Source organism: Hyperolius riggenbachi, chromosome 10 (assembly GCF_040937935.1).
Source record: "Hyperolius riggenbachi isolate aHypRig1 chromosome 10, aHypRig1.pri, whole genome shotgun sequence".
In the NCBI taxonomy this organism is placed as follows: Eukaryota; Metazoa; Chordata; class Amphibia; order Anura; family Hyperoliidae; genus Hyperolius; species Hyperolius riggenbachi.
In genome coordinates, this window is record NC_090655.1 from 45,152,162 (window position 1) to 45,179,377 (window position 27,216).

Below are 27,216 nucleotides of genomic sequence, written 5' to 3' on the forward strand. Positions count from 1 at the left end.
ATTTAAAGATGGTTATGGTTGCGTAGAAAACTAGAGGGTCTTACACTTGCACTAGTTGCGCTGCCCATTGGGATAAAGTTCAAGCATGTGGTTTATACTGTGGGGAATAAGCAGTGTACAGATTCATTGCACTGATATACCAGTGACATGTATTGTGGTTATTGGGAGGGGAGGAGGGACAAAAACATGAATCACATTCTGACGGGAGGAGTAAAGTGGGGAACAATGTCCTCAGCCTTTGCTATCACTCATGGGATGACCTTAGGGACACCTGTACTCATCCCAAATGGTCATTACAGAGGGAGCTCTGGCAGGAGCCATACCTTTATGTGACAGCTCTTATGTTGTTGGTGGGAGGTATTTTGCTGTGATATTTTTTGCACCTTTTATTCTTGTACACTGGTAGTGCTCTGATGAAGCCCTATCAAAGGATGAAACATGTTAGGTTTCAGTAGTGTGATTTAGCACTTTGCACCCACTTGTACTGTCCATTCAGACCAATGAAGTTTTCTTGCTGGATATACTGAGGTGGATGCTGAGGGAGTCTTGTTGTGGTGCGTTCATCCCCACAGTCTTTATACAGTCAGACAGGGCTGACTCATTTAGGGAGAGATCACTTTTGAGACATCATTATCAGTGTTGTTGTTTTACTGACACTGGTCAAGACCTGTCACTTGTGTACAGGGGTGCTCATCCGGATTTCGGATATTCAGGTAACCCGGATATCCGAACTTTTTTCAGCTTTCCGACCGGATTCGAATTCCAGATACCTGGGCCCAAATCCGGATCGCTATCTGTGGATAGTTGGCTGGGCAATGCAGATATCCGCAGATACCGCGGATATCCAGCAGATATCCAACTATTGAGATACTGTATGATGCCCAGGATGTCCTGGAGCCAATCAGAGGGCTCCCAGCAAAAGCCCTAGCAACCAATCAGAGAGGGGAATCCTGGCCAGCCCCACCTGACCTCATTGAGCTAATTAGAGGGCTCCCACCCTGGCACCCAATCACAGAAAGGAACACTGGCCAGCCCCCTGTATAATAAGGAGGGCTGCCATGATGAGAAATAGCGTCCCTTGCTTGTGAATGCTCACTGAGAGACATGCTCCAGTGCTGCTGGCCTAGCAAGTGTGTATACAGTGTAAACCTAAAGCTGTTCAGTGATTAACCCCTTCACTATCACTACACTATTGTTAAATTGTTAATTAGCTTGATTTAATTGTGTGACAGTCAGAGTGTGTGCTCCAGTGCTGCAGGCCTGTGCACAGACCAGGCCAGCTACTGCCTGCTGACCAGCTATTAGCCTTAGCTAGCTACAGTATAGGTTAGGTTAGGGATTAGGGAATAGCATTACTGTGTAATTGTGTAGTTAGTACTGTATTACTGCAGTCAGTGCTAGTAGTTGTTAGAGTAGTAGTACTACTGTGTTAGCTTACTACAGAACTGCTGTGCTGATGAGCAGTGCCAGTGTGACAGTTAGTGTCCTCTCCTCTGCTGTCTGACTGTCACTCAGCACGTGGCACTTGGCACGTGGCCTTTGGCACCTGGCACTTTGCACGTGGCACTTTGCACTTGGCACGTGCAAAGTGCCATGTGCAAAGTGCCACGTGCAAACACGTGCAAAGTGCCACGTGCAAAGTGCCACATGCAAACACGTGCAAAGTGCCACGTGCAAAGTGCAAAGTGCCACATGCCAACAATTGCAAAGCGCAAGGTGCCACGTGCAAACACGTGCAAAGTGCAAATTGCCAAGTGCAAAGTGCCACGTGCAAACATGTGCAAATTACCACGTGCAAACATGTGCAAACATGTGCAAAGTGCAAAGTGCAAAGTGCCACGTGCAAAGTGTACGTACAAACACTTGCAAAGTGCAATGTGCAAAGTGCCACGTGCAAAGTGTACATGTTTGCACATGGCACTTTGCATGTGGCACTTTGCATGTGGAACTTTGCACGTGGCACTTTGCACTTTGCAGGTGGCACTTTGCATGTGGCACTTTGCACGTGGCACTTTGCACGTGTTTTCACTTGGCACTTTGCACGTGTTTTCACTTGGCACTTTGCACTTTGCATGTGTTTGCACGTGGCACTTTGCACGTGCCACTTTCCATGTGGCACTTTGCACGTGCCACTTTCCATGTGTTTGCAAGTGGCACTTTGCACTTGTTTGCTCGTGGCACTTTGCATGATGCACTTTGCACGTGGCACTTTGCACTTTGCACGTGTTTGCACGGTGCACTTTGCACGTTACACTTTGCACATGGCACTTTGCACGTGGCACTTTTCACTTTGCACTTGGCACTTTGCACTTGGCACGTGGCACTTTGCACGTGGCACTTTGCCCGTGGCACTTTGCATGTGCCACGTGCCACATGCCAAGTGCCACTGCCAAGTGCCACATCCGGCATGCTCCTGGCAGACATTACACCTGCTGCTGCTGCACTGCCCTGCTCCTGCTGCCTGTGCTGCTCACACCGCCAGGGTGCCACAGGCCACTGCTGCTGTGCTGATACCACCTATACCCAAAACACAATTGCTGCGTAATTTTTTGGAGGTGTCTGGGCTGAAAACTGCCATGTCCCAGTTGTGCGGTTGGACTTTGGACACAATGGGCTTGATTCACAAAGTGGTGCTAACCTACTTAGCACGTCTAAAGTCTTTAGACGTGCTAACTAGGGTGCTAAGTAGGTTAGCACCGGATTTCTCAATCAGATCGTGCACAAAGTTTTGCGCGCAAAGTTTTACGCGCGCTAAGTACCATAGGCTTTAATGGGGACTTCGCGCGGAGCGCCATGCGCTCTGGGCAGTGCGCGCGTAAAGTTTTACGCGCATAAAGTTTTGCGCGCGAAAAGCTGGTTTAGACATGCCAAGGGGGTTTTTACAGGCGTGCTAACAGTTAGCACCGCTTTGTGAATCAAGCCCAATGTGGGCTGCACGACCGCTGTCTGGAACCTAGGCCTGATGTTAATTGACAGCCATTTTTTTTCTTTGGGGGGATTTTAAGTCCCCACATCATCAATTAGTGTTCCCCTTTAAAAAATAATGATGCTACATGCCTTATTTGCGTTTTTAAAGCAATTTAAAGGCCACTTCCAGGTTTTCAATCCAGATATCCGAATTTGCCAGGATACCCCCGATACTGGGGTCAGATTTCCTATTCGGATTCGGTTTGGAATATCTGGGTATCCGGATCCAATCCGGATTTTGAAAAGAGGTATCCGAGCACCACTGCTTGTGTATAAACTAATCGTTTATATGTGTTCATTTGACTTTACTACATACCCAAGCTTGATGCCACCCCCTTTGGGAAACATGTTGCATTGTCTATTCCCTGTACCAATCAATTGGATTCATTTATAACTTTAGTTATATTCAGTAAGGTTCCTCTTGAAGCTCAAGCTCATCATGGAAGACATTTTCTGGTCAATCAGAACTCTTGAAGCAGTGGTTGGAACTGTCCTGCAGGAGGCACTGCCTCTCCATATATGAATGTAGACGATACAGCAGGTTAACTTGGCGCAGATGTATACAATGCTGAGCTTCCTGGAACTGGCTGCGGTTGGGCCTTCAGGAAATTTGCTGCTAAATTCAACAGTTTTTTGGGCATATATGAATTTAACAATTTAACCCTACTCTAGTTTTTAAGCTTTTATATATAAAGTTATTGCAGACAAAGCTTTTAGTTGAGATGGCCCAAAGTATTTGCCAGCCAACCAGCGGTATTAAAAATTCCCGTTCAACACAATTTTACAAAATAAAATGCGTTTGCATTTTTCCCATAGACTTTAATGGTTGCAGAATTTAGCGGTTAATAGCAAAGCCCTCTTACGTGAAGGGGGACAGTGGCTACAAGAGGATAACATTTTTTTCAAAGACCTTATAATTTTTGAGAAAATTGATTTTAAAGTTTCATAGGAAAAAAAAAAGAATAAGTTTAAATGTGTTAAATGACAGATAATGTCGCAAACCAAATGGTAATTTAAATTTCGATATATCAAAAGAAAGAGCAATTTCATGACAGGATTCCAGGGTGAGAAGTCGGCCGCAATATGGCTGTATAAAGATCCCTGGCAACTTTACCCATTTTTTAAAACTTTTTTTTTGATGTTCAGAGTGTGGGAAATTAAGAAAAAATTATGGGGCCTCCCCCTCCCGAGCCTTTTGAATTTCTTGTCCTCATGCATGCTGTGGTAGCCAAAATGCAGAGCCCTGGCTGAGTGGGGCTTCGCACCCTAAATATTCCAGCCCGCATGGAACATTAAAAAAAAAGTAAAAAAAAAAAATAGGTAAAGTTGCCAGGGAGTTTGGACCCCCTGGAAACCCCTCCGGAGTCGCAACGCTTTGGCCAGGGATTGCTATACACCTGCAATATGAATGTGGGATCCCTGGCAACCTTACCTATTTTTGTAACTTTTTTTTTTTTCAAAAAATTGGAAAAGTTGCCAGGGATCCCGCAGTCATATTGCAGGTGTATAGTGATCCCTTGCCAAAGCGTTGCGACTCTGGAGGGGTCTCCAGGGGGTCTGTACGCACTGCATATGAACCCCCTGGAAATGCTATTAGGAAATTCATTGCTCTTTCTTTTGGTAAATTTACACTACCATTAGGTTTGCTACATTATCTGGCATTTACTGCATTTAAATGTATTATTTATTCCTATGACACTTTAAAATCGATTTTCTCAAAAACTATGAGGTCTTTTTGGAAAAATGTTTTTAAACTTTGTTTTTTTTTTACTGTTCCATGCAAATTAGTATAGCTCAGGGTGTTAAGCCCCACTCGGCTGGGGCTCTGCATTCTGGCTATCCCAGCCTGCATGGGGGACAAGGGGTTAAAGAGGCTCGGGAGGGGGGGACCCCACATCACTTTTTTTTTTAAATTCCTACACTCTGAACATTAAAACAAAAAAGTTTTCAAAAATAGGTAACGTTGCCAGGGATCTTTATACAGCCATATTGCAGCTGTATAGCGATCCCTGGCCAAAGCATTGCAACTTCGGAGGGGTTTCCAGGGGGTCTGTACACACTGTGTACAGACCCCCTGGAAACCCCGTCATGAAATTCATTGCTCTTTCTTTTGATATATTTAAATTTACAATACCGTTAGGTTTGCGACATTATCTGTTATTTACCACATTTAAATGTATTATTTTTTTTCCTATGAAACTTTAAAATCGATTTTCTCAAAAACTATAAGGTCTTTTTGAAAATGTTTTTCCTTTTGTAGTCACTGGCCACCATACCAAGAAAATGTCTTGTTTCAGCATGTAAGGGGGCTTTGCTATTAACTGCTAAAGTCTTAAGGCTCATACACACATCAGACTATAGTCTTTTGAAAATGAAAGATCACAGACCAATCTTACCACCCTTCATGTAGTATGAGAGCCATATGGAGCTGAACTCCACATCAGAAAAAAATCTTTGCAAGATGCTGCACACACAGATACTGTACAGACACAAAAGATCAGTATCTGCAAAAGATCTGTTCCTGCCAAAAATCCATTCCTGCAAATTGCAATGATAGTCTATGAGATCTGCAGATCATCATACACACATGATTTAACTGACATTCATCTGCAGATCAAGCAATCATCTGCAGATTTGAAAATCCATCCTGGTGAATCTGATCTGCAGATTAAAGTACCCCACTTGTCCCACCCGCCTTTACATACATAAGTTTTATTTTTAATTTGTATAATAATAAAAATACAGGATCTTCTCAAAAAATTAGCAAATTGTGATAAAGTTCATTATTTTCTGTAATGTACTGATAAACATTAGACTTTTATATATTTTAGATTCAAATACACACAACTGAAGTAGTTCAAGCCTTTTATTGTTTTAATATTGATGATTTTGGCATACAGCTCATGAAAACCCAAATTTCCTATCTCAAAATATTAGCATATTTCATCTGACCAATAAAAGAAAAGTGTTTTTAAAACAAAAAAAGTCAACCTTCAAATAATTATGAGAGGGGGTGACGACTGGCACACACACATACACCTGTTGCTGCTACTGCTGTTGTATTTCATCCTGCTGTCTGTGTGTTTCCACTGCCAGGGAACACATTACAAGGTGCTGCTGCCCATGCACCACCAGCTATTACACTCAAAAATAGCTGCATACAATTTGAAAAAAAAAAAATTGTAATTAATTTAGAGGTGTCCGGGTTGAAAACTGTGCTGTCCCAATTGTGTATTGGACACAATGTGGGCTTCACGACCGCTGTCTGGAACCTCATGATGTTCATTTACGGCCCTGGAACCACCGCTAGGAACCAGGGCCTACTATGTCTCGCTGCCTGCCCTCCTGCCTGCTGCCAAATGCCAGTCTGCCACACACTTATCCTCCTCACACTTATCCTCCTCACGCTGCCTGCTGTTATATTTCCTCCTGCTGTCTGTGTCTCCACTGCCAGGGAACACATTACAAGGTGCTGCTGCCCATGCGCCACCAGCTATTACGCTCAAAAATAGCTGCCTCACTGCCTGCATTATTTTGAAAAAAAAAATGTAATTATTTTAGAGGTGTCCGGGTTGAAAACTATGCTGTCCCAATTGTGTATTGGACACAATGTGGGCTTCACGACCGCTGTCTGGAACCTCATGATGTTCAATTACGGCCCTGGAACCACCGCTAGGAACCAGGGCCTATTATGTCAGTCACATCACACTGCCTGACACACATTACTCCTCCTCCTGTAGCTGCATTGAGCTTCTGCTGTCTGTGTGCTGCTACCACTGCCAGGGAGAACAGAAGAAGAACTATTTTCTGCTGCCACCTGCCCACCCACTCTCGAGTACTATTTTCCTTTTTAACTTGAGCTCACCGAGTAACGACCGACTATTACCACACACCACACTACAAATAGCTGCAAGCCTGCAACTACTTCCTCCTCCTGCTCATGTCTGTGTTTTACCACCGCCAGGGTACACAGAAAAAGGCGCTGTGGCTTGCAATGTGTCACTACCTACCTATTATGCCATCAACACAAATATAACTATGGTGTTATTAACATAAAATATTTCCACAAATGAAGTAAACAAAATATTACAAAAGAAATGAAAACAAAGACACATAATATAATGATAGAGAAGAAGAGGAAGATGAAGAAGAAGAAGATATAGAAGAAGAAGATATAGAAGAAGATGAAGAAGATATAGAAGAAGAAGAAGATATAGAAGAAGAAGATATAGAAGATGAAGAAGATGAAGAAGAAGATATAGGAGAAGAAGATATAGAAGAAGAATAAGAAGATGAAGAAGAAGAAGATATAGAAGAAGATATAGAAGAAGATGAAGAAGATATAGAAGAAGAAGATATAGAAGAAGAAGATATAAAAGAAGATGAAGAAGAAGAAGAAGAAGAAGAAGAAGAAGAAGAAGAAGAAGAAGAAGAAGAAGAAGAAGAAGAAGAAGAAGAAGAAGAAGAAGAAGAAGAAGAAGAAGAAGATATAGAAGAAGAAGATATAGAAGAAGAAGAAGAAGAAGAAGATATAGAAGAGGAAGATATAGAAGATGAAGAAGATTAGGAAGATATAGAAGAAGAAGATATAGAAGAAGAAGAAGAAGATGAAGAAGAAGAAGATGAAGATGAAGAAGATATAGAAGAAGAAGATATAGAAGAAGATAAAGAAGATATAGAAGAAGAAGATATAGAAGAAGAAGATATAGAAGAAGATGAAGAAGAAGATATAGAAGAAGATGAAGAAGAAGATATAGAAGAAGAAGGTATAGAAGAAGAAGAAGAAGATATAGAAGAAGAAGAAGAAGAAGATATAGAAGAAGAAGAAGAAGATATAGAAGAAGAAGAGGAAGAAGAAGATATAGAAGAAGAAGAAGAAGAAGAAGAAGATATAGAAGAAGAAGAAGATATAGAAGAAGAAGAGGAAGAAGAAGATATAGAAGAAGAAGAAGAAGATATAGAAGAAGAAGAGGAAGAAGAAGATATAGAAGAAGAAGAAGATATAGAAGAAGAAGAAAAAGAAGAAGATATAGAAGAAGAAGAAGATATAGAAGAAGAAGATGAAGACAACGTAAATGAAGACTTTCAACTTAAAACCATTTTGGACACACCTTCTCATGCAAACACTTTTCATGAAGTTAATTTACTATTTTTGATACCTTTTTTATAACTACTACATCACCACCTAATCACTTGATGTTTTTCTTCATAAAAAAGGTGGTTTCATGCATCATTGACCTCCAAACAAGTTTTACAAGCTATTTAAGGCCAGCTCGAATATTTTACTCGGATAGTGACGTCGGATATCCGAGGTCGAATCGGATATTCGATTACATTGGATATTGAACTTCGAGTGAATTCGGATAGTTTACTATCCGAATTTGACCAAACTCGAATAGGATAATAAGGTATCCGAGCAACACTAGTCTGATGTGTGTATGGGGCCTTAGTCGGCAGCCATTCGCCCATCATTGAAGTCTATGGAGATTCTCAGATTTGCTAGATTCACAATTTTTTGCGGAGATTTGGATTAGAAACTCACAAACCCAAAATGTTGTACTCGGCCCATCACTGTTGGTTAGTTGTATATACTGGAGAATATACTGGTTTTAACTTCTTTGTAGATGTCCCTAATGGGGGCCTGGGGGGATTTTCCTTTGCTCCCAGCTCCCAGGACCTCCAGGAACCCTAGTTATTTTAGCATAAATCCTTGTGGTTTCATAGGCAGGAGATGAGAGAAGGCAAACTGGCAATCGGAAAATGCACCTTATTTTATACTGTATCTAAAAAGTAAAGTGAAGGAAATCTTTTCTCATGTGAGAACACAGACAGCAATAAAACCTCAAAGAGGATGAGGATCCATCCAACATCTTTTCACACATATGACCTAAATGCAATTAACTTTTTCTCCTGAGTTTTCTGCTAGGTGATATTACCACACGTAGGCCACAATTCACTAAGCATTACCGCATTAAGTAATGCAGAAAACAGCTGATTTTACTGGTCAGTCACCTCGTCAAATTCACTAAACCTATTACTGCACTGAAAAGTAAAATTACCGACTAGTGAGGTAAATTATGGACTTGTGCAGAAAATACCTCATAAATTTATCAAGAAATTGCAATTCGCAAAGATCAAAGCAGTCGATAAATCAAGTAAAAATATTTATCTCCTGCTCTGATCAGCTGGTAACTTACAGTCTCCATGCGGTAACATTGACAGATGTAGCAGACAGCCAATAGGGAGGGCCACACAGCCTTGCTTCTCACCCCATTTGATTCAATACTCTTGAGTGGGGAACTTCAGAACAGGAGAGCAGGAGAAGGAGACATTTTAAAAGGCTTTTGAGGCCCTTGTGAATAAAATGCTTTTGAAAACACCGGCAAGCAGGAAAATACTCTCGATAATTTTGATAGTACTTTTTCATCTACTTTTTGGTACCTTTTCAATTGCAAAGTGCTGAAAAGCTATTTTAAAGGGACTCTGACCGAGCTCAAGTTAAAAAGGAAAATAGTACTCACCCGGGGCTTTCTGCAGCCCAGTGCTGGTCGGGAGGTCCCACGACGGCGTCCTGGCTCCTCTCCTAGGCCCCGCTCCGGAATGGCTGCCCAGCGGCAGCCCAGCGACACTGGGCCGAGTGTCGGGCTCCCTCTTCCGCATATGACGCGGCTGACGTCACCACGCCGGCCGCCTTGTGTCATCACGGCGGCATGTGCGCTTTAATCGCGGAAGAAGGAGCCCGACACTCAGCTCAGTGATGCCGGGCTGCCGCCAGGCAGCCATTCCGGAGCGGGGCCTAGGAGAGGAGCCAGGACGCCGTCGTGGGACCTCCCGTCCAGCACTGGGCTGCAGAAAGCCCTGGGCGAGTACTATTTTCCTTTTTAACTTGAGCTCGGAGTCCCTTTAAAAAGAGGTTGAAAAAATGATCTACTAGGAGAAAACTCAAGAGAAAAATGATTAATTGTTAGAGATAGAGGCAGGCAGCATGGCTAAGAGTGCATGGATGGTGCAGCATGGGACAACCAGTGAGTGATTATTGCTGATAAGGGGCCCTGGGGAGCAGTGGGGGAAAGAAAAATTGGCAGGGTTTGGTGGCACGGGGGTCTTTACAGAGGGCAGGTGCCTTAGGTCAATTGCCCCATTTGCATGTATGGCAGCACCGGCCCTGGTTACAGCTAGCACAGTCACATAGAGAATGACATAAGCGGCCCAGCAGGCTGTCTGGATGTTTTTAAAGAGAACCTGAACTGAAAATAAAAAGTCAAAATAACCATACACAGGCCATACTTACCTCCCGTGTAGTCTACTCCTAAATCTCTTTCTCTTCCCCTGCGTCCCATTTGTCCACTGTGATCAATGGAATTTTCCATCCTCCATTTTAAAAATGGCCATTACCCCATAACAGCTTCCTGTTCAGCACACTGTTAAACTGTAATATCACCCACATGAGCCATAGGGAAACATGGACACTACCTTGCACATTCAGTTGTAACTGACAGCTGCTGATATATAACTGACAGCAACTGGCATTTTTCAGTTCTGACAAAATATTGTCAGAACTGGAAGGGATCACTGTAAGAAGAAAATGGTGAGCTTCTGAGAGGAACTGACGGTGAGGTTAGTATGTAATATTCATTTTTAGCTACGTCATGTATTTATTTTAAATAATTTTACTCGCTTCAGGTTCCCTTTAAGAACTATATGTTATGGGTCATATCACAACTTAGAAAGGATTCTGTTAGGTTCATCATAGTTCAAACTAAGTTTACGCTTCTCCATTCGTAACACTGCACCTAGACTTTTTTTTGTTTTACAAATACAGAGTATCTGAAATTAACTCAACATAACTTCTTGAGGTGGGAGCTACGTGTGAAGCAAAAGCAATGGAAGGAGATTTACAAATGAAGATTAGAAGTAAGAGGAAATGATTATTAGAAAATAGGGCCCATACGCAATTAACTTTTCTCCTGAGTTTTTTCCTAGGAGATCATTTCTCATCTTATATTTAAAATCATGTTTCAGCACTTTGAAAATAAAAAAGTACTAAAAAGTATATGAAAAAGGTACTATCAAAAATATTGTAAGTATTTCCTTGCTTGCTGTGGGGTTGACAAGTTGTGAAAATATCACCTAGGAAGAAACTCAGGAGAAAAAGAGAATCTGTAATGTAAATTTCTTACAATAAAAAGCATACCTTTCTATTCATAATGTTCTCCTGTGCCCCTCTGTGCTGTTTCTGCCACTCCCTGCTGCAAACCTGGCTTGTAATTTCCATTTGTATGCAGTGTTTACAAACAAAAGACATAGCAAGTGATAGGCTGAGAGTAGCTCAGTGTGTGTGTCATACAGAGTGTGCAGGGGGCCTGGAGAGGGTGTGTATAGCTTCTATCCAATCACAAGCAGCACAGCACATTCCAGCCTGACTGCCTGAGCCCGACAGACCCAACAGAGGAGAGAAGATTAGATCATATAACAGAGATAACACAGCCACTGTGCAACTAGGAAAGGCTGCAGTAAGACAGAGCACATTAGAACAGCCATATTTTGTTACAGAGTCTTTTATAATTGCATATGGGTGGATTACAGAATTGGATTCTAATAAAACATTCTTTTAATTAATAAAAATAAAAAAAGAGAATTTAAAAACGTCCCGCTTTTAATACAAGAAACACAGCACATGAAAAAATCAGGAATGGCAATGCAGGTCTGGTGCAGAATTATTAATATATAAGGATGAAGGCCACTTACATGCCAGGCATTGCTATTAGGAAGCAAATATGCACATGCATTCATTGTTTTCCTAAAAGTTTCGCTAAGACCAAAATCATGCTATTTTTGAAAAAATAAATACATTAAATAATAAAAAAGAACATAGGAGCTCCAGGCTTCCATGCAGGGGCGTAACAATAGACCCTGCAAGGGATGCAGCCGCAGCGGGGCCCCATGGGGAGGTACATTTTTTTCCCATATCCTGAGAGACTGACAACTAAGGGTACAGAGAGAAAAATACTTTCTGCTCTCTGCACAATTGTTTTAATGACTGCATCTGTTCAGCCGCGGATAACGAATTGTACAAAGTTTTGCAGATAAAGATTTGTAGACAGTCCCTATTCAGTGTGCAGCAGGGTCTTGTGTACAATGCCCTGCCCATTCTGCATTGGGGAAAACACATTAAAGTGTGCACTAGCTAATTGAAGAACATTGGTTCTCAGTTTACCTGTGCAGAAAGCGAGGAGGGGGGGAGGGGGCCCCATCCAAAGTGTTTTGCAGGGGGGCCCAGTGGTTTCTAGTTACGCCTCTGCTTCCATGTATTTTGTATTATCTCACATAGAAGAGTTTTACCACACACCTGAATTGTAAAAGAAAAAAGTAGATTGTTACTTATTATGCAGGCCTTTTCCAGCCTCCTGCAGTCTTTGAGGTACCTCAGTTTCCTCCCGGACCCCTCCACTGCACAGCTGCTCCCACAGAAATAAATGCAGCTAGAACTCTTGCCAATGGCTACTGTCCATGTGCGGTCCTATCCGTGCCTCCTTGATCGTGCTCTCAAAAGAATTGTAAATGTGCAGAATGCTCCCTATGGCGGGAGTGCAATCGAGGAAGCACCATGCACAGTAGCCTGTGACTAGAGTTGTATTTGAGGGGGCAGCAGCACACTGGGGGAGACCCAGCAGATATTGAGGGACCTAAAGACTATGGAGGGCTGGAAGAAGCCCCAGGTAAGTAAAAAGTGATTTTATTTCTTTGTGTGGTGCTGGTCTAAGTGAAAACTGAATTACTTCTTTTTACCCATAATCCCATGGGTCCGAACTTGCACATCCGTTTTTGCTACATTAGTGCAAGCCCTCTGAGGACATTTGCTTTTCCCCTTATTAATTTTAAAGAAGCAACAAGCTTCTGGGAAGAACGTGGTCACATTCAGCGTGTAAAATCACATCTGCAACTAGCTGAAGAATCACAAATCAGCTTGATAATGAGACCTACAGAGTCGGGAAGGAAAGGGAAGAGACAAATAAGGAGAATTCAGTAGTACAGACACACAGGAAGAAGAGACACAGAAAGGAGGAGGGCAGAACATACCTTGTGAGCTTCTACTTGGACAGACACTCCACCATGACGTACTGAATGCCAGAATGCTGAAGGATCAGAAGGTTTTGGTTTTAGTGCTTCTCATCTTAAACCTTTCCACATGTAAGAACACAAGTAAAAATTAAAAGTTGACCTGGTGTTGTAGGACCATCTTACAACTTCTTGGTTGGCTGAAGTATGAGTTGTGACAGTTAACAGCTGTTATTTGAAGTTGAAATATATTAACTGCCTTTAATATTGTTTCTTTCAAGGTTGGGGTCAACAGGTGACCGTCACTCAGAAAGAGAAGTATGTGAAAGTCCAAGAGGGGTCAGCCATAAGCCTTATCTGTGAACACAGTGACACAACGGGTGCTTACAACTTGTATTGGTACCAGCAGAAGCAGGAAAAGGCACTGGAGCTCATGTCCATGTCAGTTTCTGTGGATGATATTAAGGTGGAGAAGAATTTTCAGACTGATCTGAACTCTTGGAAGATGTTTCGGGATAACAATACACATACCACGTTAAAGAGAGACAAGGCAGAGGCTGGGGATTCAGCTGTTTATTTCTGTGCATCTGGTAGGCACAGCCGCAGATAGCTAAGCCAAAGTTAGCAAAAACTGATATTTGTCTAACCTTACCAGTAAATAAAGGGCAGAGGGATTGTCCATGAGGAGGCGCTGAATTATCATGTCTGAGCACAGAGGATACACCTGGTTCTCTTATTAGTGCTCTGATTCCTGGAACTGGCTGCTGTTAGTAACAAGGGGATCAGATGACTTAGCACATAAAAAAAAAACGAAACACAGATACACAGGTAGCACAAATGGTGTTGTAATGGTGGAACAATTAGAGAAGATGAGAGAACTGTGGTGGTACTCACAAAATTGGGTTGCTATAATGGCAACCAACCAAGTAGGCAAGTAGTGATAATAAACCTGTCTCCACATGGGTAGATCTTTTTAGTATGATTGCTCTCTCGGCAAAAGAACGGGAACTCCCACCAAAGCTAAGGGCCACATCTCCCAACAGGAAAGTAACAGGACAAATGGAGGAAAGAAGCTCCCAGATCAGGATAAAACTAGGTTAAAACCACTAAAATGGAATCGAAAAGTTGGCTTACCTCGAAAGATGGCACTAATAGTGGTGTAAGAACACAATTATTTATTAGACAGCGATGATGTGCTTCGTGGGCTCAACCCACTTCATCAGGCCAAAGACTTTCCAAAACAATAATGTAGCCAAGCCTTGAGGCAAGCTTAAGGCACTCCTGGCACTTGTAATTTGCCCCATTAGTGGCCCCAACCAGAATAGGAAAGTTTTTTTTTTTTTTTTAGACGGCGATCCTAGTTCTACTTAGATTTCTGCATTTTGCGAAATAACCAGGATCGTAGTATGAGAGCAGGAAATTACTTTGCATGCACCAGTAAAACTACCTCCGGGTTATAGGTTTGGTGACTCACTCTGGTCAGTGCCACTAACAGGATGAAATACAAGCACTAGGAGCATATCGGAAGGTACCAGACACTGCTGTGTCTGCAACCATGTCAGAACATAAGCTGGGTGCACACATTAGATTAAAGTCCTTGGAAGATAAGGAATCAATCTGCCGCAGAGGTTTGTCAGGAATGTTTGAAAGACTAAAACTATGAACCCACATGCAATAACTGTCAGCCGAAACGACCAATAACAACTGTCTCTGTGTGTACAGCTGTCATGTGTGTACAGCGGCCACCAATCAATCTTGCTCCTTTATTGGGCATCATTAAGGATCTTTCCTGTCAGATCCTTAACAACCCCGATGCCCGAGGATGACGAATTCCAATGTTATTTTTGAGCCCCCAACCAATGGAGGCTGCACGACCATCATTGTCCCTCCACCCCCTCCATAACAAAACACATCGTTAGCCTCAAGGATACAAATCTGTCTGTACAGAATTGTTACTTGAATTGTTGCCTGAGGGATTGTTCACCGATTCCCGAAGGGTGACAATTATCGGATGTGTGTACGACAAATGATCAGTTCATGCAAATGACCCAAGAAATGCTTCTTTAGTCTATTTACTTCCTTCTTTTCACACATGCGCTGTGCACACCAAAAAGGGTAAAAAAAAATATGTGCAAATTGCAAGATTTCGGATATCCGAACTACCCAGATAATACAAACTTTTTCCACTATCCGAATTTTGAATAGCAATTCGGATATTTTTTCAAATCCGAATAGACTATCCAAGCAAACTCGGATTTCCCATCTGAAATCCAAAATCCGGGCGGATAGTTAGTTCAGATATCCGAGCAGAAGCCAAAATCACAGAGAGAGAGAGAGAGAGAGAGAGAGAGAGAGAGAGAGAGAGAGACCTCTGAAAGGTTTTTTTTTTGTCATTTTCAGGTCACTTCCAGTTTTCTATCCGGATATCCGAATCTGGCCGGATACTGAGGTCGGATATCCAATTCGGATCCGGATTGGAAAATTTTAAACTCTGATATCCGACCCGGATTGGATATCTGGGTATCCTGATCCGAATTAGATCCAGATAGTGAAAAGTGGTATCCGAGCAGCACTGATTGCAAATATACCGATGTGAAGATCTGGTCTGCAGAGTGCAGACTATTGAAAATCTAAATCTGAAAGATGGAGAATATGTACACATATCCAGTTTTTACAATTTCCATGTAGCGTGTTAGCTGTTCATAGTATTCAAAATCTGATTGGCCAATCAAAATTGGATGTGTGTATGCACTGTGAAGAGACGCAATGGTCTTTTGTAAACTTTTATACTTTTGTGCAAAGATTATCTGCAGGTGATCTTTAAAATTCAACAAAAAATTGGCAGCGCTCCTAATCAGGCTGCAACTGAATTGAAACCAACAGAGGCGTGTAATGCCCCCTAGGGACTTAAATACACACCTTGAATACAAATCAGATGCAAAACTATGCACTAAACACTAATCTAGATAAACTGAATGCAAACTGATACAAATGAATGCAGCTAGCCACAAGTAGAATTACATTTTTGTACAACAGGAGAAAAAGTCCCTGGGGGATGCTGCACACCTCTGTTGGATTTGTTTCAGTTGTAGCCTGATTAGGAGCGCTGCCAATTTTTTTCTGTTCTTTAGAAAATGTGTATACAATTTCTGGCTAGCAGCCCCGGGTTCCCACTATGTTTTAATTGTTAGTTAGTGGTTAGGTCTTTTCCATGAGGGCACATCATCATCGTGGAAGAGTATAGTACTGAACAATCTGCACGCAAACTGTTTTGGAAGCTAACGTCCTCCATTTGCTGCATCTGTTTTGAATGCTTGTTGTGTTTATCAAAACTTTTAATCTTGTGTGTACCCAGCTGAATATGTGCTCATTTTGACCTAATTTGTCTCGATATTCCTTGAAGGCTACCGTAAACGTAAGGCATGTACAAGGACAGTGAGACAGAGAAATGAGATTGCTAAATAGAAGCATGGGGGATAGGCACAGAGGAAAGAGGGGAGAAAGACAAACAGAGAAGAAGGTGGGGGTGGAGAGACAGAGAGGATGTGACTTATAACATGGATGGAATTCTATCAACATTATAAACACCAAGAAAAAGAGAGGTGGAGTACTGGGGAGAGAGCTTAAAAAGGAGAATAAAACATACACTCAAGACATCACAAGTTTTCACAATAAAACTGAGGAACCCTTTTGATCATGTTTCTTAGTGAATTGAGGCCCGCCAGTATACAGAAGGAACAGATGATTCAGGCTTTAGTGCTTTTAATCTCCAACTTCCTCACATGTAAGAACACAAATATGAGTTATGCTGGTGATTGACGTGTAGTATGACTGCACTGCATGGAGGGTTCGAAGGAGGCATTACCAATGATGGTATAACTAACACCTGTAACATTATTGACTGATTTACTTGATCTCCTCTGCAGGTCTGTGCCAGCAGGTGACCGTCACTCAGAGGGAAACGTTTGTCACTGTATCGGTGGATTCAGCCATAAATCTCATCTGTGAGCAGAGTGTGACATCGAGTGCTTATAACTTGTACTGGTACCAGCAGAAGACGGGGAAGGGTCTGGAGCTCATGGCTTTATCTGTTGATGTCAAGCAAGTGAACATAGAGAAGAACTTCCAGACTGAGCAGAACCCTTGGAGCATGGTACGGGATAACAATACCCACTTCTTACTGAAGAGGGAGAAAGCCGAGACAGGAGATTCAGCTGTGTATTTCTGTGCAACGAGTGAGCACAGCCACCAATAGCTAGGAAAAAGCCAACACTAAACTTGACACTTCAAAATGCCTGCTGTTAACAAAGAGTGGAGGAACCGTCCTGTAGGAGGTGCTGCATTTCCTTAGATAGTCATGTAGGATACACCTGGCCAGTTCACAGCCATAGTCTTTCCTTTCCAGGAATCAACTGCCGTTGAGGATGTGTGCAATCAAATTTTCCACTCCTATATGTGATTAAAGTTAAATCCCCCCCCCACCCCCCCTTTTCAAACACACACACTCTTCCTGTAATAGCGGGTAAGATAAAACTCCAGTCTGATACTTCACAATAAAAATAAAATGATCAAAATCCAGGCAGCTGTTAAAGAAAGGTATGCTTTGTTTATTCAAGAAGCTGTAAATGCTGGAGAATAAAAAAGAAGGAAAAAAAAGTTACTTTTCCTATGTGTAGAATGAAAAATTATATATTTTATGCCATAATGTTCATTGTATTTTAGGTAGTTGAGCAAAGTTCCAACAATATATCACACAAATGGATAACAAAGGCGCCAATGTAGGATAACATTTGTTAAAAACGGTTGAAAGGAAGGTAGCGGTGGACTTACCTCCAGGTGGTAGGATACTACATGTGTAATTTAAAAAAAACAAAAAAAACAAACAAAAAAAACATTTTTATTGTTTATAGTCCTAAAACAAGTACGAAAAAAACCTTCACAGAGATTCCAAGCTTGGTTACTTGGATGGGCAGATTCTCCACAATTTTGCCTGAAAAAAAGTGGATAGTCTCATGAAACGCATTGCAGTGGAATTTGTTTTAAAATATTTGTTTTGTTACTATGAACAATAAAGGGATTTTTTTTAATCTATACACCTAGTGTCCTACTACCTGGTGTTAAGTTCACCGCTACCTCCATTTTAAACTGTTTTCAAAGAATTTTATGCTACATTGGCGCCTCTGTTATTCATTTGTTTGATATATTAGTGTCCACCATTGGTGGTTGGGTGCATCCCCGATCTTGTTCCTACTACAGAGAGCAACTTTTTAACCTGAGTGGGGACTGGTTTCTTTCCCCATCTGCATTTACAGTGATTGCCTTGGTGGTAATCCACGTTTGTGAATATTATTCCCATTTATATAGTGTACATCATTCATCTACCTCAACATACTACACTATATGGGCACTCGGTATTCTCCTCAAGGGGTGCTCGGATACGCCTTTTCAAAATCCGAATTGATCCAGATACCCAGATATCCGGATCCGAATCAGATATCCGAATCCGAACTTTTTGGTATCTGAGAAAACTCGGATATCCAAACCCAATATCCTGGCTATCCGGCCGTATTCGGATATACGGATAGAAAAACGGAAGTGACTTTAAAATGGCTTAAAATGCTTCCAAAAGTCTCTTTAAATGGCAAAAACCCCTTTCAGAGGTCTCTCTCTCTCTCTCTCTCTCTCTCTCTCTCTCTCTCTCTCTCTGACTGCCTTCGAAAGGGATTTTTGCCATTGAAGGTGATTTTGGCTTCTGCTTGGATATCAGAACTAACTATCCGCCCGGATTTCGGATTTCACATGGGAAATCCGAGTTTGTCAGATAGTGCTATTCGGATTTTAAAAAATATCTGAATTGCTATTCAAAGTTCGGATAGTGGAAAAAGTTCCGATTATCTGGGTGGTTCGGAATACCGAATACTGGATGAGCACCATCTCCTCTACATTTAGTCTTAAAAGTTCCAACAATATTTTCACAAAAAACCCTCCTTAAAGAGGAACCATAGAACCTCCTTAACCTCCTTGCCGTTCTGATTCTTTCCAGATTTTAGGGTCTAAAAGCCATGCAATTTTTTTCCACTCTTTCAGACCCTAAAACCTGAAAAAAATCATTCTGGCAGGGAGATCTGCAGCAAAATAAAAAAAAATGTACCTTCCTGGGCTCCTGTGCTGCAGTTTTCTCTTTGCCCACAAGATGGCGCTAATATACATATAAACAAACTTCTCTATATTTCTCTAATATAGAGAAGTTCGTTTCCTATATTAGCCCCGCCCCCGATGACGTCACGCTGCCACCACCGCTCTGCTGCCACCACCACGTCTCCGCTGCTCCAACTGGCTGCCGGGTCCCCGGAAGAATAGCGGGGACATGGGGGATCCCGGCGGCCAGGGAAAGACCCCACACTGCCGGGGAGAGAGGCTGGAGTCCCGCTGCGCAGCACGATCGCCCGCGGGACTCCACAACTAAAGGTAAAGCTCTGCCATGCCTACCCCGACCTGAGCTCGGGATCACCGCTAACAGCTTCTTTTTTCTACCCCGAGCTCAGGTCAGGAAAACCGGCAAGGAGGTTAAAGAGGATACCCACTTTTAATGGTAAATATCCTGGAATCAGCTTCAGAAACACTTCCTATAGTTATGTATTGCAATATAGCCCTGCCCTCCCAGTGAGGTTTATCCTAGGCTGTTCATTATGTGGAATCCCCCACCCCAACCCCCCACATACAGGGAGACCAGCAAATTTTGAACTGGCTTTAAAACTCTCAATAATGCTCATTCAGCAGAGATCACTTGCCAGTACTAAAGATGTTGCCACCTATAGAAAGTAAATCACACTGTTATGGAGAGTTTATGGTGGCCTCACTTGTTATTTGACTCCTGTCAGATTTGCTCCTTGACCATGGGAATCTCCACAGGTGAAGGGAGGGGGAGTATAAAGAAAAGGGGAGGGGGCATTAAACTTTTGGTGGGGATTCCATGACTTGTCATTACCCCCTGCTTTTCTGCTTACTTTCCGGCCCCTTTTACTCGTACCACGTTGCATCCCTTCCACCTAACGCAATGCCCATAAAAGCCCATGGAACTTGCTACTTCCTCCTGTGATGTGCTGAAAGTGCTCCAGCTGACACAAAAGCTGCAGTGCATTACCACGTGGCACTGGAAGCAATGAAAGTCAATGGTAAAGTGATCATTCTCAGTTATTGGCGCGTGTGCATGCAGATTTTCAGATTAAGTACTTCCTGTCCAGCAGTATACACGTGACTGAAGGATGTGACTTTTTGAAGTCAGATTGCCTAAATTTTCCTGTCAACACAGTGTGCTGCATATACAAGAAGAAAACAAGAGCGCTCCTATGGTGCATTAAACTTATTTACTTATTTCCGCAAAAAATTTTTATTGCACTTACATTTAAAAGGTAGTTACAGCACATATCAGAGGCCGCCCACGATCCATTCTCCTTCCCTCAGTGTGACCACGGACCTGGGATCACTACAGCTAATTCAGTGTTGTTCGTGCAGTGGAGCAGGAGATGGGGGGACGGCGACTCGTCACGCTGAATGCCTCTCTGTCACTATCGGTTTTGGCGTATGCCACGCCTACCTCATGTGACCTAAATTAGCTGTGGAGATCCCAGGCCCTGGTCAGACTGAGGGAAGGAGAACAGATCATGGGCGGCCTCTGATCTGCACTGTAACTACCTTTTAAATGTAAGTGCAATATATTGTGTTTGCGGAAATAAGTAAATAAGGTTAATGCACCATAGGAGGTGCACTTTTGTTTTCTTCTTGTTCAATCTAGTGCCTGGTACCACCCAGTTGAAGAGCAGCATCTAGTGCATTTGACTAGAGGAATACCTCTAAAATATACAAAAATCTGCTGTCCTCCAGTAGCGCAGGATAAAAATATTTTTCATTTGTGCTGCATAGGGATGCTCACCGTATTCCGCGGAATTCTGTTTACCACGATTCCAGTCAGAAGTTGGTGATTCCATTCCGTCGCATCGTAACAGAATTGCTATACCGTTGCGACGGAATTCCGGAATTGCTATGTGTAATTTCATCGGAATGCGGATTTTTTTACGCAAATCACAAGGAAGACCCTAGAAGAAGCTTAAAGTGAAAACAACAAGATTTCTGCATGAAAATCGGATTTTCAGCACCAATTAGAGGCGTAACAAAAAACAACCAACAGGATTTGTGCATGAAAATCTGAATTATTTCAGCACCAATTGTAATTGTAAGGACTGCCGTGGAACCACCTCTAGGTCCCATAGCCTATGCGACAACTCCTGCTGCTCCAAACCAAACTTATAATGACTGCCGTGGAAACAACTCTAGGTCCCATGGCTTACGTGACAACTCCTGCTGATCCAAACCAAACTTATAATGACTGCCGCGGAACCACCTCTAGGTCCAATAGCCTACGCGACAACTCCTGCTGCTCCAAACCAAACTTATAATGACCGCCGCAGAACCACCTCTAGGTCCCATAGCCTATGCGACAACTCCTGCTGCTCCAAACCAAACTTATAATGACCACCGCAGAACCACCTCTAGGTCCCATAGCCTACGCGACAACTCCTGCTGCTCCAAACCAAACTTATAATGACCGCCGTGGAACCACCTCTAAATCTCATGGCTTACACGACAACTCCTGCTGATCCAAACCAAACTTGTAATGACCGCGGCAGAACCACCTCTAGGTCCCATAGCCTACGCGACAACTCCTGCTGCTCCAAACCAAACTTATAATGACCGCCGTGGAACCACCTCTAGGTCTCATGGCTTACGCGACAACTCCTGCTGATCCAAACCAAACTTATAATGACCACCGTGGAACCACCTCTAGGTCTCATGGCTTACGCGACAACTCCTGCTGATCCAAACCAAACTTATAATGACCACCGTGGAACAGCCACTAGGTCCCATGGCCTACGATTTATCAAAAACGAGATTTCAATTGAGATTACTGAAATATTTCCGTCGGAACGTGGAATTACGCAAAATTCCAATGGAATGTAACGGTTACAGAATTCAACGCGGACGGAATGCCGCAATTCCACGGAATCGGAATTTGCACTTTCCAATAATCCCTAGTGCTGCATATACAAAAGTCTGTGTAATGGCACGGTGTGATTTTGCCACTCCCAAATCACATTGCAATAAGTGTACAATAACCATCAGTCATTCCGACATGCATCACCGGGTCAGGAATCTGGTCATTGGTCAATGATCTCTAGTGGCTCAAAGACAAATAACAAAGCCAAGCCAATAAAAATCTGAAAATCAAAGGAAAATCGCAGCGCTGGTTGTAAGAACAAGTTCAATAAATAAGGCTGCAGAGAGAATATGGGCTGGTGTTCCTAGCCCCATATACAGGACAAAGCAAAATAGTAAAGACAACTCTTGCGCCTAAGTTTAAAATAAACTGTGTTTAATAAAATAGGATTCTATACATAGTAACTAAATGCCCGTCGCATTTAGCTACTATGTATAGAATCCTATTTTATTAAACCCAGTTTATTTTAAACTTAGGCGCAAGAGTTGTCTTTACAATAAAAATCTGAGATGGATTCTAATCCTTTCTGATGCTAATGATAGTTTTAACGTTTGTTTATATATTCAGCCAGGTATGGACTGAGCTTTTAATTTAAAAACATTGAAAAATTATGCAGCTATGTATAATTTGTTACCTCATATTATTTCAAATAGAATAGACAAAAGGATGGCAGTAGAACTATAAAACGCATGTGCGGTATTCATTTCTGTAAAGCAAGGGCGGAGCCAAAGAGGGACATATAGGAAGTGACACTGAGTAGCTGAGTAAAGAACCAAAGCTGAGTCTTACCACACCTGGCTTCAAGTAAGTTTAAGTAAGTACAGATTAGCTACTAAAACTGCTGCTATACTAGTTATAGTACCAAATACAGATGTGATTGCCGGAAATTCCTATTCGGGATAAAGCAATGATTAACATTTCATCCCTTATTTGACAGAAATTTGGTTCATGAACAATCAACTGTTCCAATGAAAACATTGCTGAACTTTGCACTGCTACTGAATTGTTTAGCAGGTAAGAGTTATTTTATTTTTTTAATATATCTGAATTTGGTTACTTATGGGACAATGCACAGTTGACTGTCCTAAGCTCTAGCTCAATTCTCCATAGAAGCCAAGGGTCACATAGACTCCTATACGGTTATGTTTGGTTATGGAAGGACAAGAGGGTGTACATGTACAAGTACCAAGATCCCATAGCACCTGACAGGTGGGATGGGGCAAGGCACATTCACATTCTTATTGCCTGTCTTTTGACACACACTATGCTAAGTTCCAGAGCTCTTCATTTATGTGATGTTGTCCTTTTATTTTCTTAGGTATCTTTTATGGACTTATCATAATCTAAGAAAGCTCAAACTAACGTCTTATTTCCTTTTGCCAGATCTGTGCCAGGCAGTGAGGGTAACCCAGAATAACTCTATGGTCATCATCAATGCAGGAAAGTCAGTGGAGATTCCCTGTGAGCACGATGACAACACTGGCTCTTACAACATGTACTGGTATCAGCAGAAGTCAGGAGAAGCAATGAAGCTGATGGCCTTATCCATTGGAAGCTCAAGTCCCACCGTGGAGAAGGATTTTGAGAAAGAATGGAAAATGACCCGGCCAGATGGCATTAAATCCTTCCTCATAAAAGAGAAAATTGAAGCCCGGGATAAGGCTGTATATTTCTGTGCTTCTGCTATACACAGCTACCAAAAAATTAGGCTAAACCAGCAAAAACCTAAAAGACTATGTCACTAAGATCCACTGCATTGCTTGGATCTGCCTGCAGGGGGAGACAATGTCCATCTCAAAAATAAATACAGTACTGCTATAAAAAGAATACATTGTGAAGATGTAGGAGCCTATTTACAAAGAAAACCTATCCAAAGACAGATTACACATTTTTTTGCTTTCCATTTTGAAATATCTGATGGCCACTTTTAAAATGCCTGATTTATAAAAAAGGCAATCAGGTTTTTCTGTTGTACAGCATCACTGCTGTTATTACCATCCCATAATTACGATAAAACAGCAACCTGCAGTTCCGTTTACTGAAGTGGAGTAATGGATCACCAGTCAAGATTGTTGCTTCTCATCAGAAAAATTTGTGGCATGTAGCTCATTGATCTGAATTGACCATTATTTGGCAACAAAGGGCTGCATGCCGAAACATTGTGATTTATGGTGGCTATGATGCAATAAAATTAAGCGGCAATTTACAAAAAACTCCAGGTAGAGACCCGGTCCATTTCTGTTCTACATTATTTGGCAATCAACAAAGTGGTGATAATCAATAGACTGTAATTAAATCATAACAACGTGGTGGTTGCAGAAAGTGTCCATCCTAACCTGATGTATTTGCTGTTTGTGTCCTTGTTGGGGAGATGTCCTTTAATTTCCTGTCTTTGAGACCTTATTGTAACTCCATAGCTTTAAAACAAACCTGTGAGGTTTGCAAACAATAGATTGGGATACTTACCTCAGGAGAGGGAAGCTTCTAGATCCTCCAGAGGCTTCCCCTGTCCTCCTCCACAAGGCTGCTCCGGTGCTGAAACCCCGAAGTTCGCAGGCATGTGGCCACATTGCATCTGCATAGTACCCCAGACTAGTGTTGGGCGAACAGTGTTCGCCACTGTTCGGGTTCTGCAGAACATCACCCTGTTCGGGTGATGTTCGAGTTCGGCCGAACACCTGATGGTGTTCGGCCTTTTAAGTTCGGGTTCGCCCCGAACTACTGAATGGCCGCCGAACAGGGCCCTGTTCGCCCGAACATGCCGCAATACAGCCCCCCTATGGGGTCGCAGGCATAAGGGGGGAGCATGCTTCGATCGCGGGGGGGGGGGGGGGGGTCGGAAATTCCCCCCACCCCCTCCGCTAGCGCTCCCCCTCTGCCCGCTTCCCCATAAAAAAAGTTTAAGGCAAGTTAAATAGTACTTGGTGGTTGGCCTGGCACTGGCAGTGGAGTGAGGAGGAGGAGGAGTCCGAGTAGCAGAGTGACGCGTTGAGGCCGGGCAGCGGGCGGTTCAGCGGTAGTACCCTTGTGGTACTTCAGCCCTTTCTCTGACCTCACGTCCTCTACGTGATGACGCATACGAGGGTACGCGTGACGCGTACCCTCGTATGCAGAGGACGTGAGGTCAGAGAAAGGGCGGAAGTACCACAAGGGTACTACCGCTGAACCGCCCGCTGCCCGGCCTCAACGCGTCACTCTGCTACTCGGACTCCTCCTCCTCCTCACTCCACTGCCAGTGCCAGGCCAGCCACCAAGTACTATTTAACTTGCCTTAAACTTTTTTTATGGGGAAGCGGGCAGAGGGGGGAGCGCTAGCAGAGGGGGTGGGGGGAATTTCCGACCCCCCCTCGCGATCGGGGCATGCTCCCCCCTTATGCCTGCGACCCCATAGGGCCCCCAAAATGGGCATGTTCAGGGGTCCCATTGACTTCCATTGAGTTCGGCGTTCAGGCCGAACATGCCGAACATCTGGCCCATGTTCGGCCTGTTCGGCCCGAACCCGAACATCCAGGTGTTCGCCCAACACTACCCCAGACCTGCTTGGGCTTCAGTGGAACAAGCCAAGCACAATTGGGTCTGTGTTTTTCATGTGTGAGCCCCCAACAAGGCCTTATTGTCAGTCTTTCAGGTGACACAGCACTGGAACAGCCTGGAGGAGGAAGACAGGGAGTCTCTGGATTATCCAGAAGCTTGCCTTTATTCAGGTAAGTATTTCTCTACAGGAAATATAGGGTACTAGGAAAAAACACAAAGACAACGGGAGCCCAAATTGTGCAGTATATCACAGGTAGATGGATAAATAAAGTGTTTGAAAAGGGAATACTCACAAAGGTGGGTTGCACACGGGGCAACCGACCACTTCAAGCAGGTGGAGTGTCTCCACTCAGGTAAGCCAGTGATCCTGGAGGTAGTCACTCTCTTGGTAAAGAACCTCATGCACTCTAAAACCATGAGGTGGTGTGGATTCCACCTCAAGTTTGGTGCATGGGACTCCTCTCACTGTAACGTGGAGGGGAGTATGACACAGAAGGGAGTAAAGAGGCGCCCAATGTGGAGTATACAAGAGTTAAAAACACTAAAAACTAAAAGGTTGAGGTGGCTTACCTCATAGACGACAACTCACTTAGAGTAGAAATGTTTATTGATAAGCACAGGCAACACGTTTCGTGGGATCTAGCCCACTTCCTCAGGCCAAATAAAGTGCCACTGCAGTCTAATAGCCGCATTTGGAGCACCTTTATTTGGCCTGAGGAAGAGGGCAAGATCCCACGAAACGTGTTGCCTGTGCTTAATAATAAACATTTCTACTCTAAGTGAGTTGTTGTCTATGAGGTAAGTCACCTTAACCTGTTAGTTTTTAATGTTTTTAACTATTTTATACTCCACTGGGCACCTCTTTACTCCCTTCTCTACAGGCAGTGGAAGGAGGTGCCGCCTCACACTACGAATAGTACAAACCCCTCCTACCATCGATACCCGCCTATGAGAATGCATCTAACATTTATATTGTTGGATGCTTTCATTGTAATTTATATACACACATATGCACTTGTATTGTTGGGAAGTTCCTATTTCACTAGGTATGAGCCTCAGGTCTACTTGTTTCTCATTATTATCTATATTTCAATGTGTACAGTGCAGTGGAAGACATACAGTACTATTTAAACACATGAAAATACTACCATATGAATTATAATATTTTCAGTGTAGATCCATCCCTCATATATAGATGGCCCACATGTATGGGCAGTGACATCATCAAGGTAACCACCAGGAATCCCCTGATTCCCTGGCTACCAGGCTAGGGCTAAGATTAGAAAACCTAGCATTTTAAGTATGAATACAGGGTCTAAGGGACCGGGGGAAGGGATCACAACTTAGCTGATCTTTGAATAGCAAAGTTGTAAAAAGACAAGGTTTCATTCAAGAAAAACGTTCTGCTTCAACAGGTTGAAGAGGTAATTTATGCAGTAACAAAATTATTACTTGTAGTCTGCTTAAATAAAAAAATGTAAAACATGAACAAACAATCTACGAATTTTCTATAGCAACTAGCAAAGAAAAGTATACAACAACCCCAGTACAATTAGACAATGCACAGTTTATAATTTACAAATGACCCTAAGATCCTAAAG

The 27,216-nt window shown here is 42.7% G+C and overlaps 2 gene segments (V, D, J or C); both read left to right on the forward strand.

Annotated features, from left to right (window-relative positions):
• The first annotated feature begins 16,651 nt into the window (after positions 1-16,651).
• On the forward strand, positions 16,652-22,824 carry LOC137536649 (T cell receptor beta variable 30-like). The segment is given in 3 exon segments: positions 16,652-16,810; positions 16,953-17,179; positions 22,735-22,824. Coding segments are annotated over 3 exon segments (405 nt in total).
• A 197-nt stretch (positions 22,825-23,021) lies between these two features.
• Positions 23,022-23,826, forward strand: LOC137536650 (Ig kappa chain V region S211-like). The segment is given in 2 exon segments: positions 23,022-23,095; positions 23,465-23,826. Coding segments are annotated over 2 exon segments (408 nt in total).
• Positions 23,827-27,216: the final 3,390 nt, after the last annotated feature.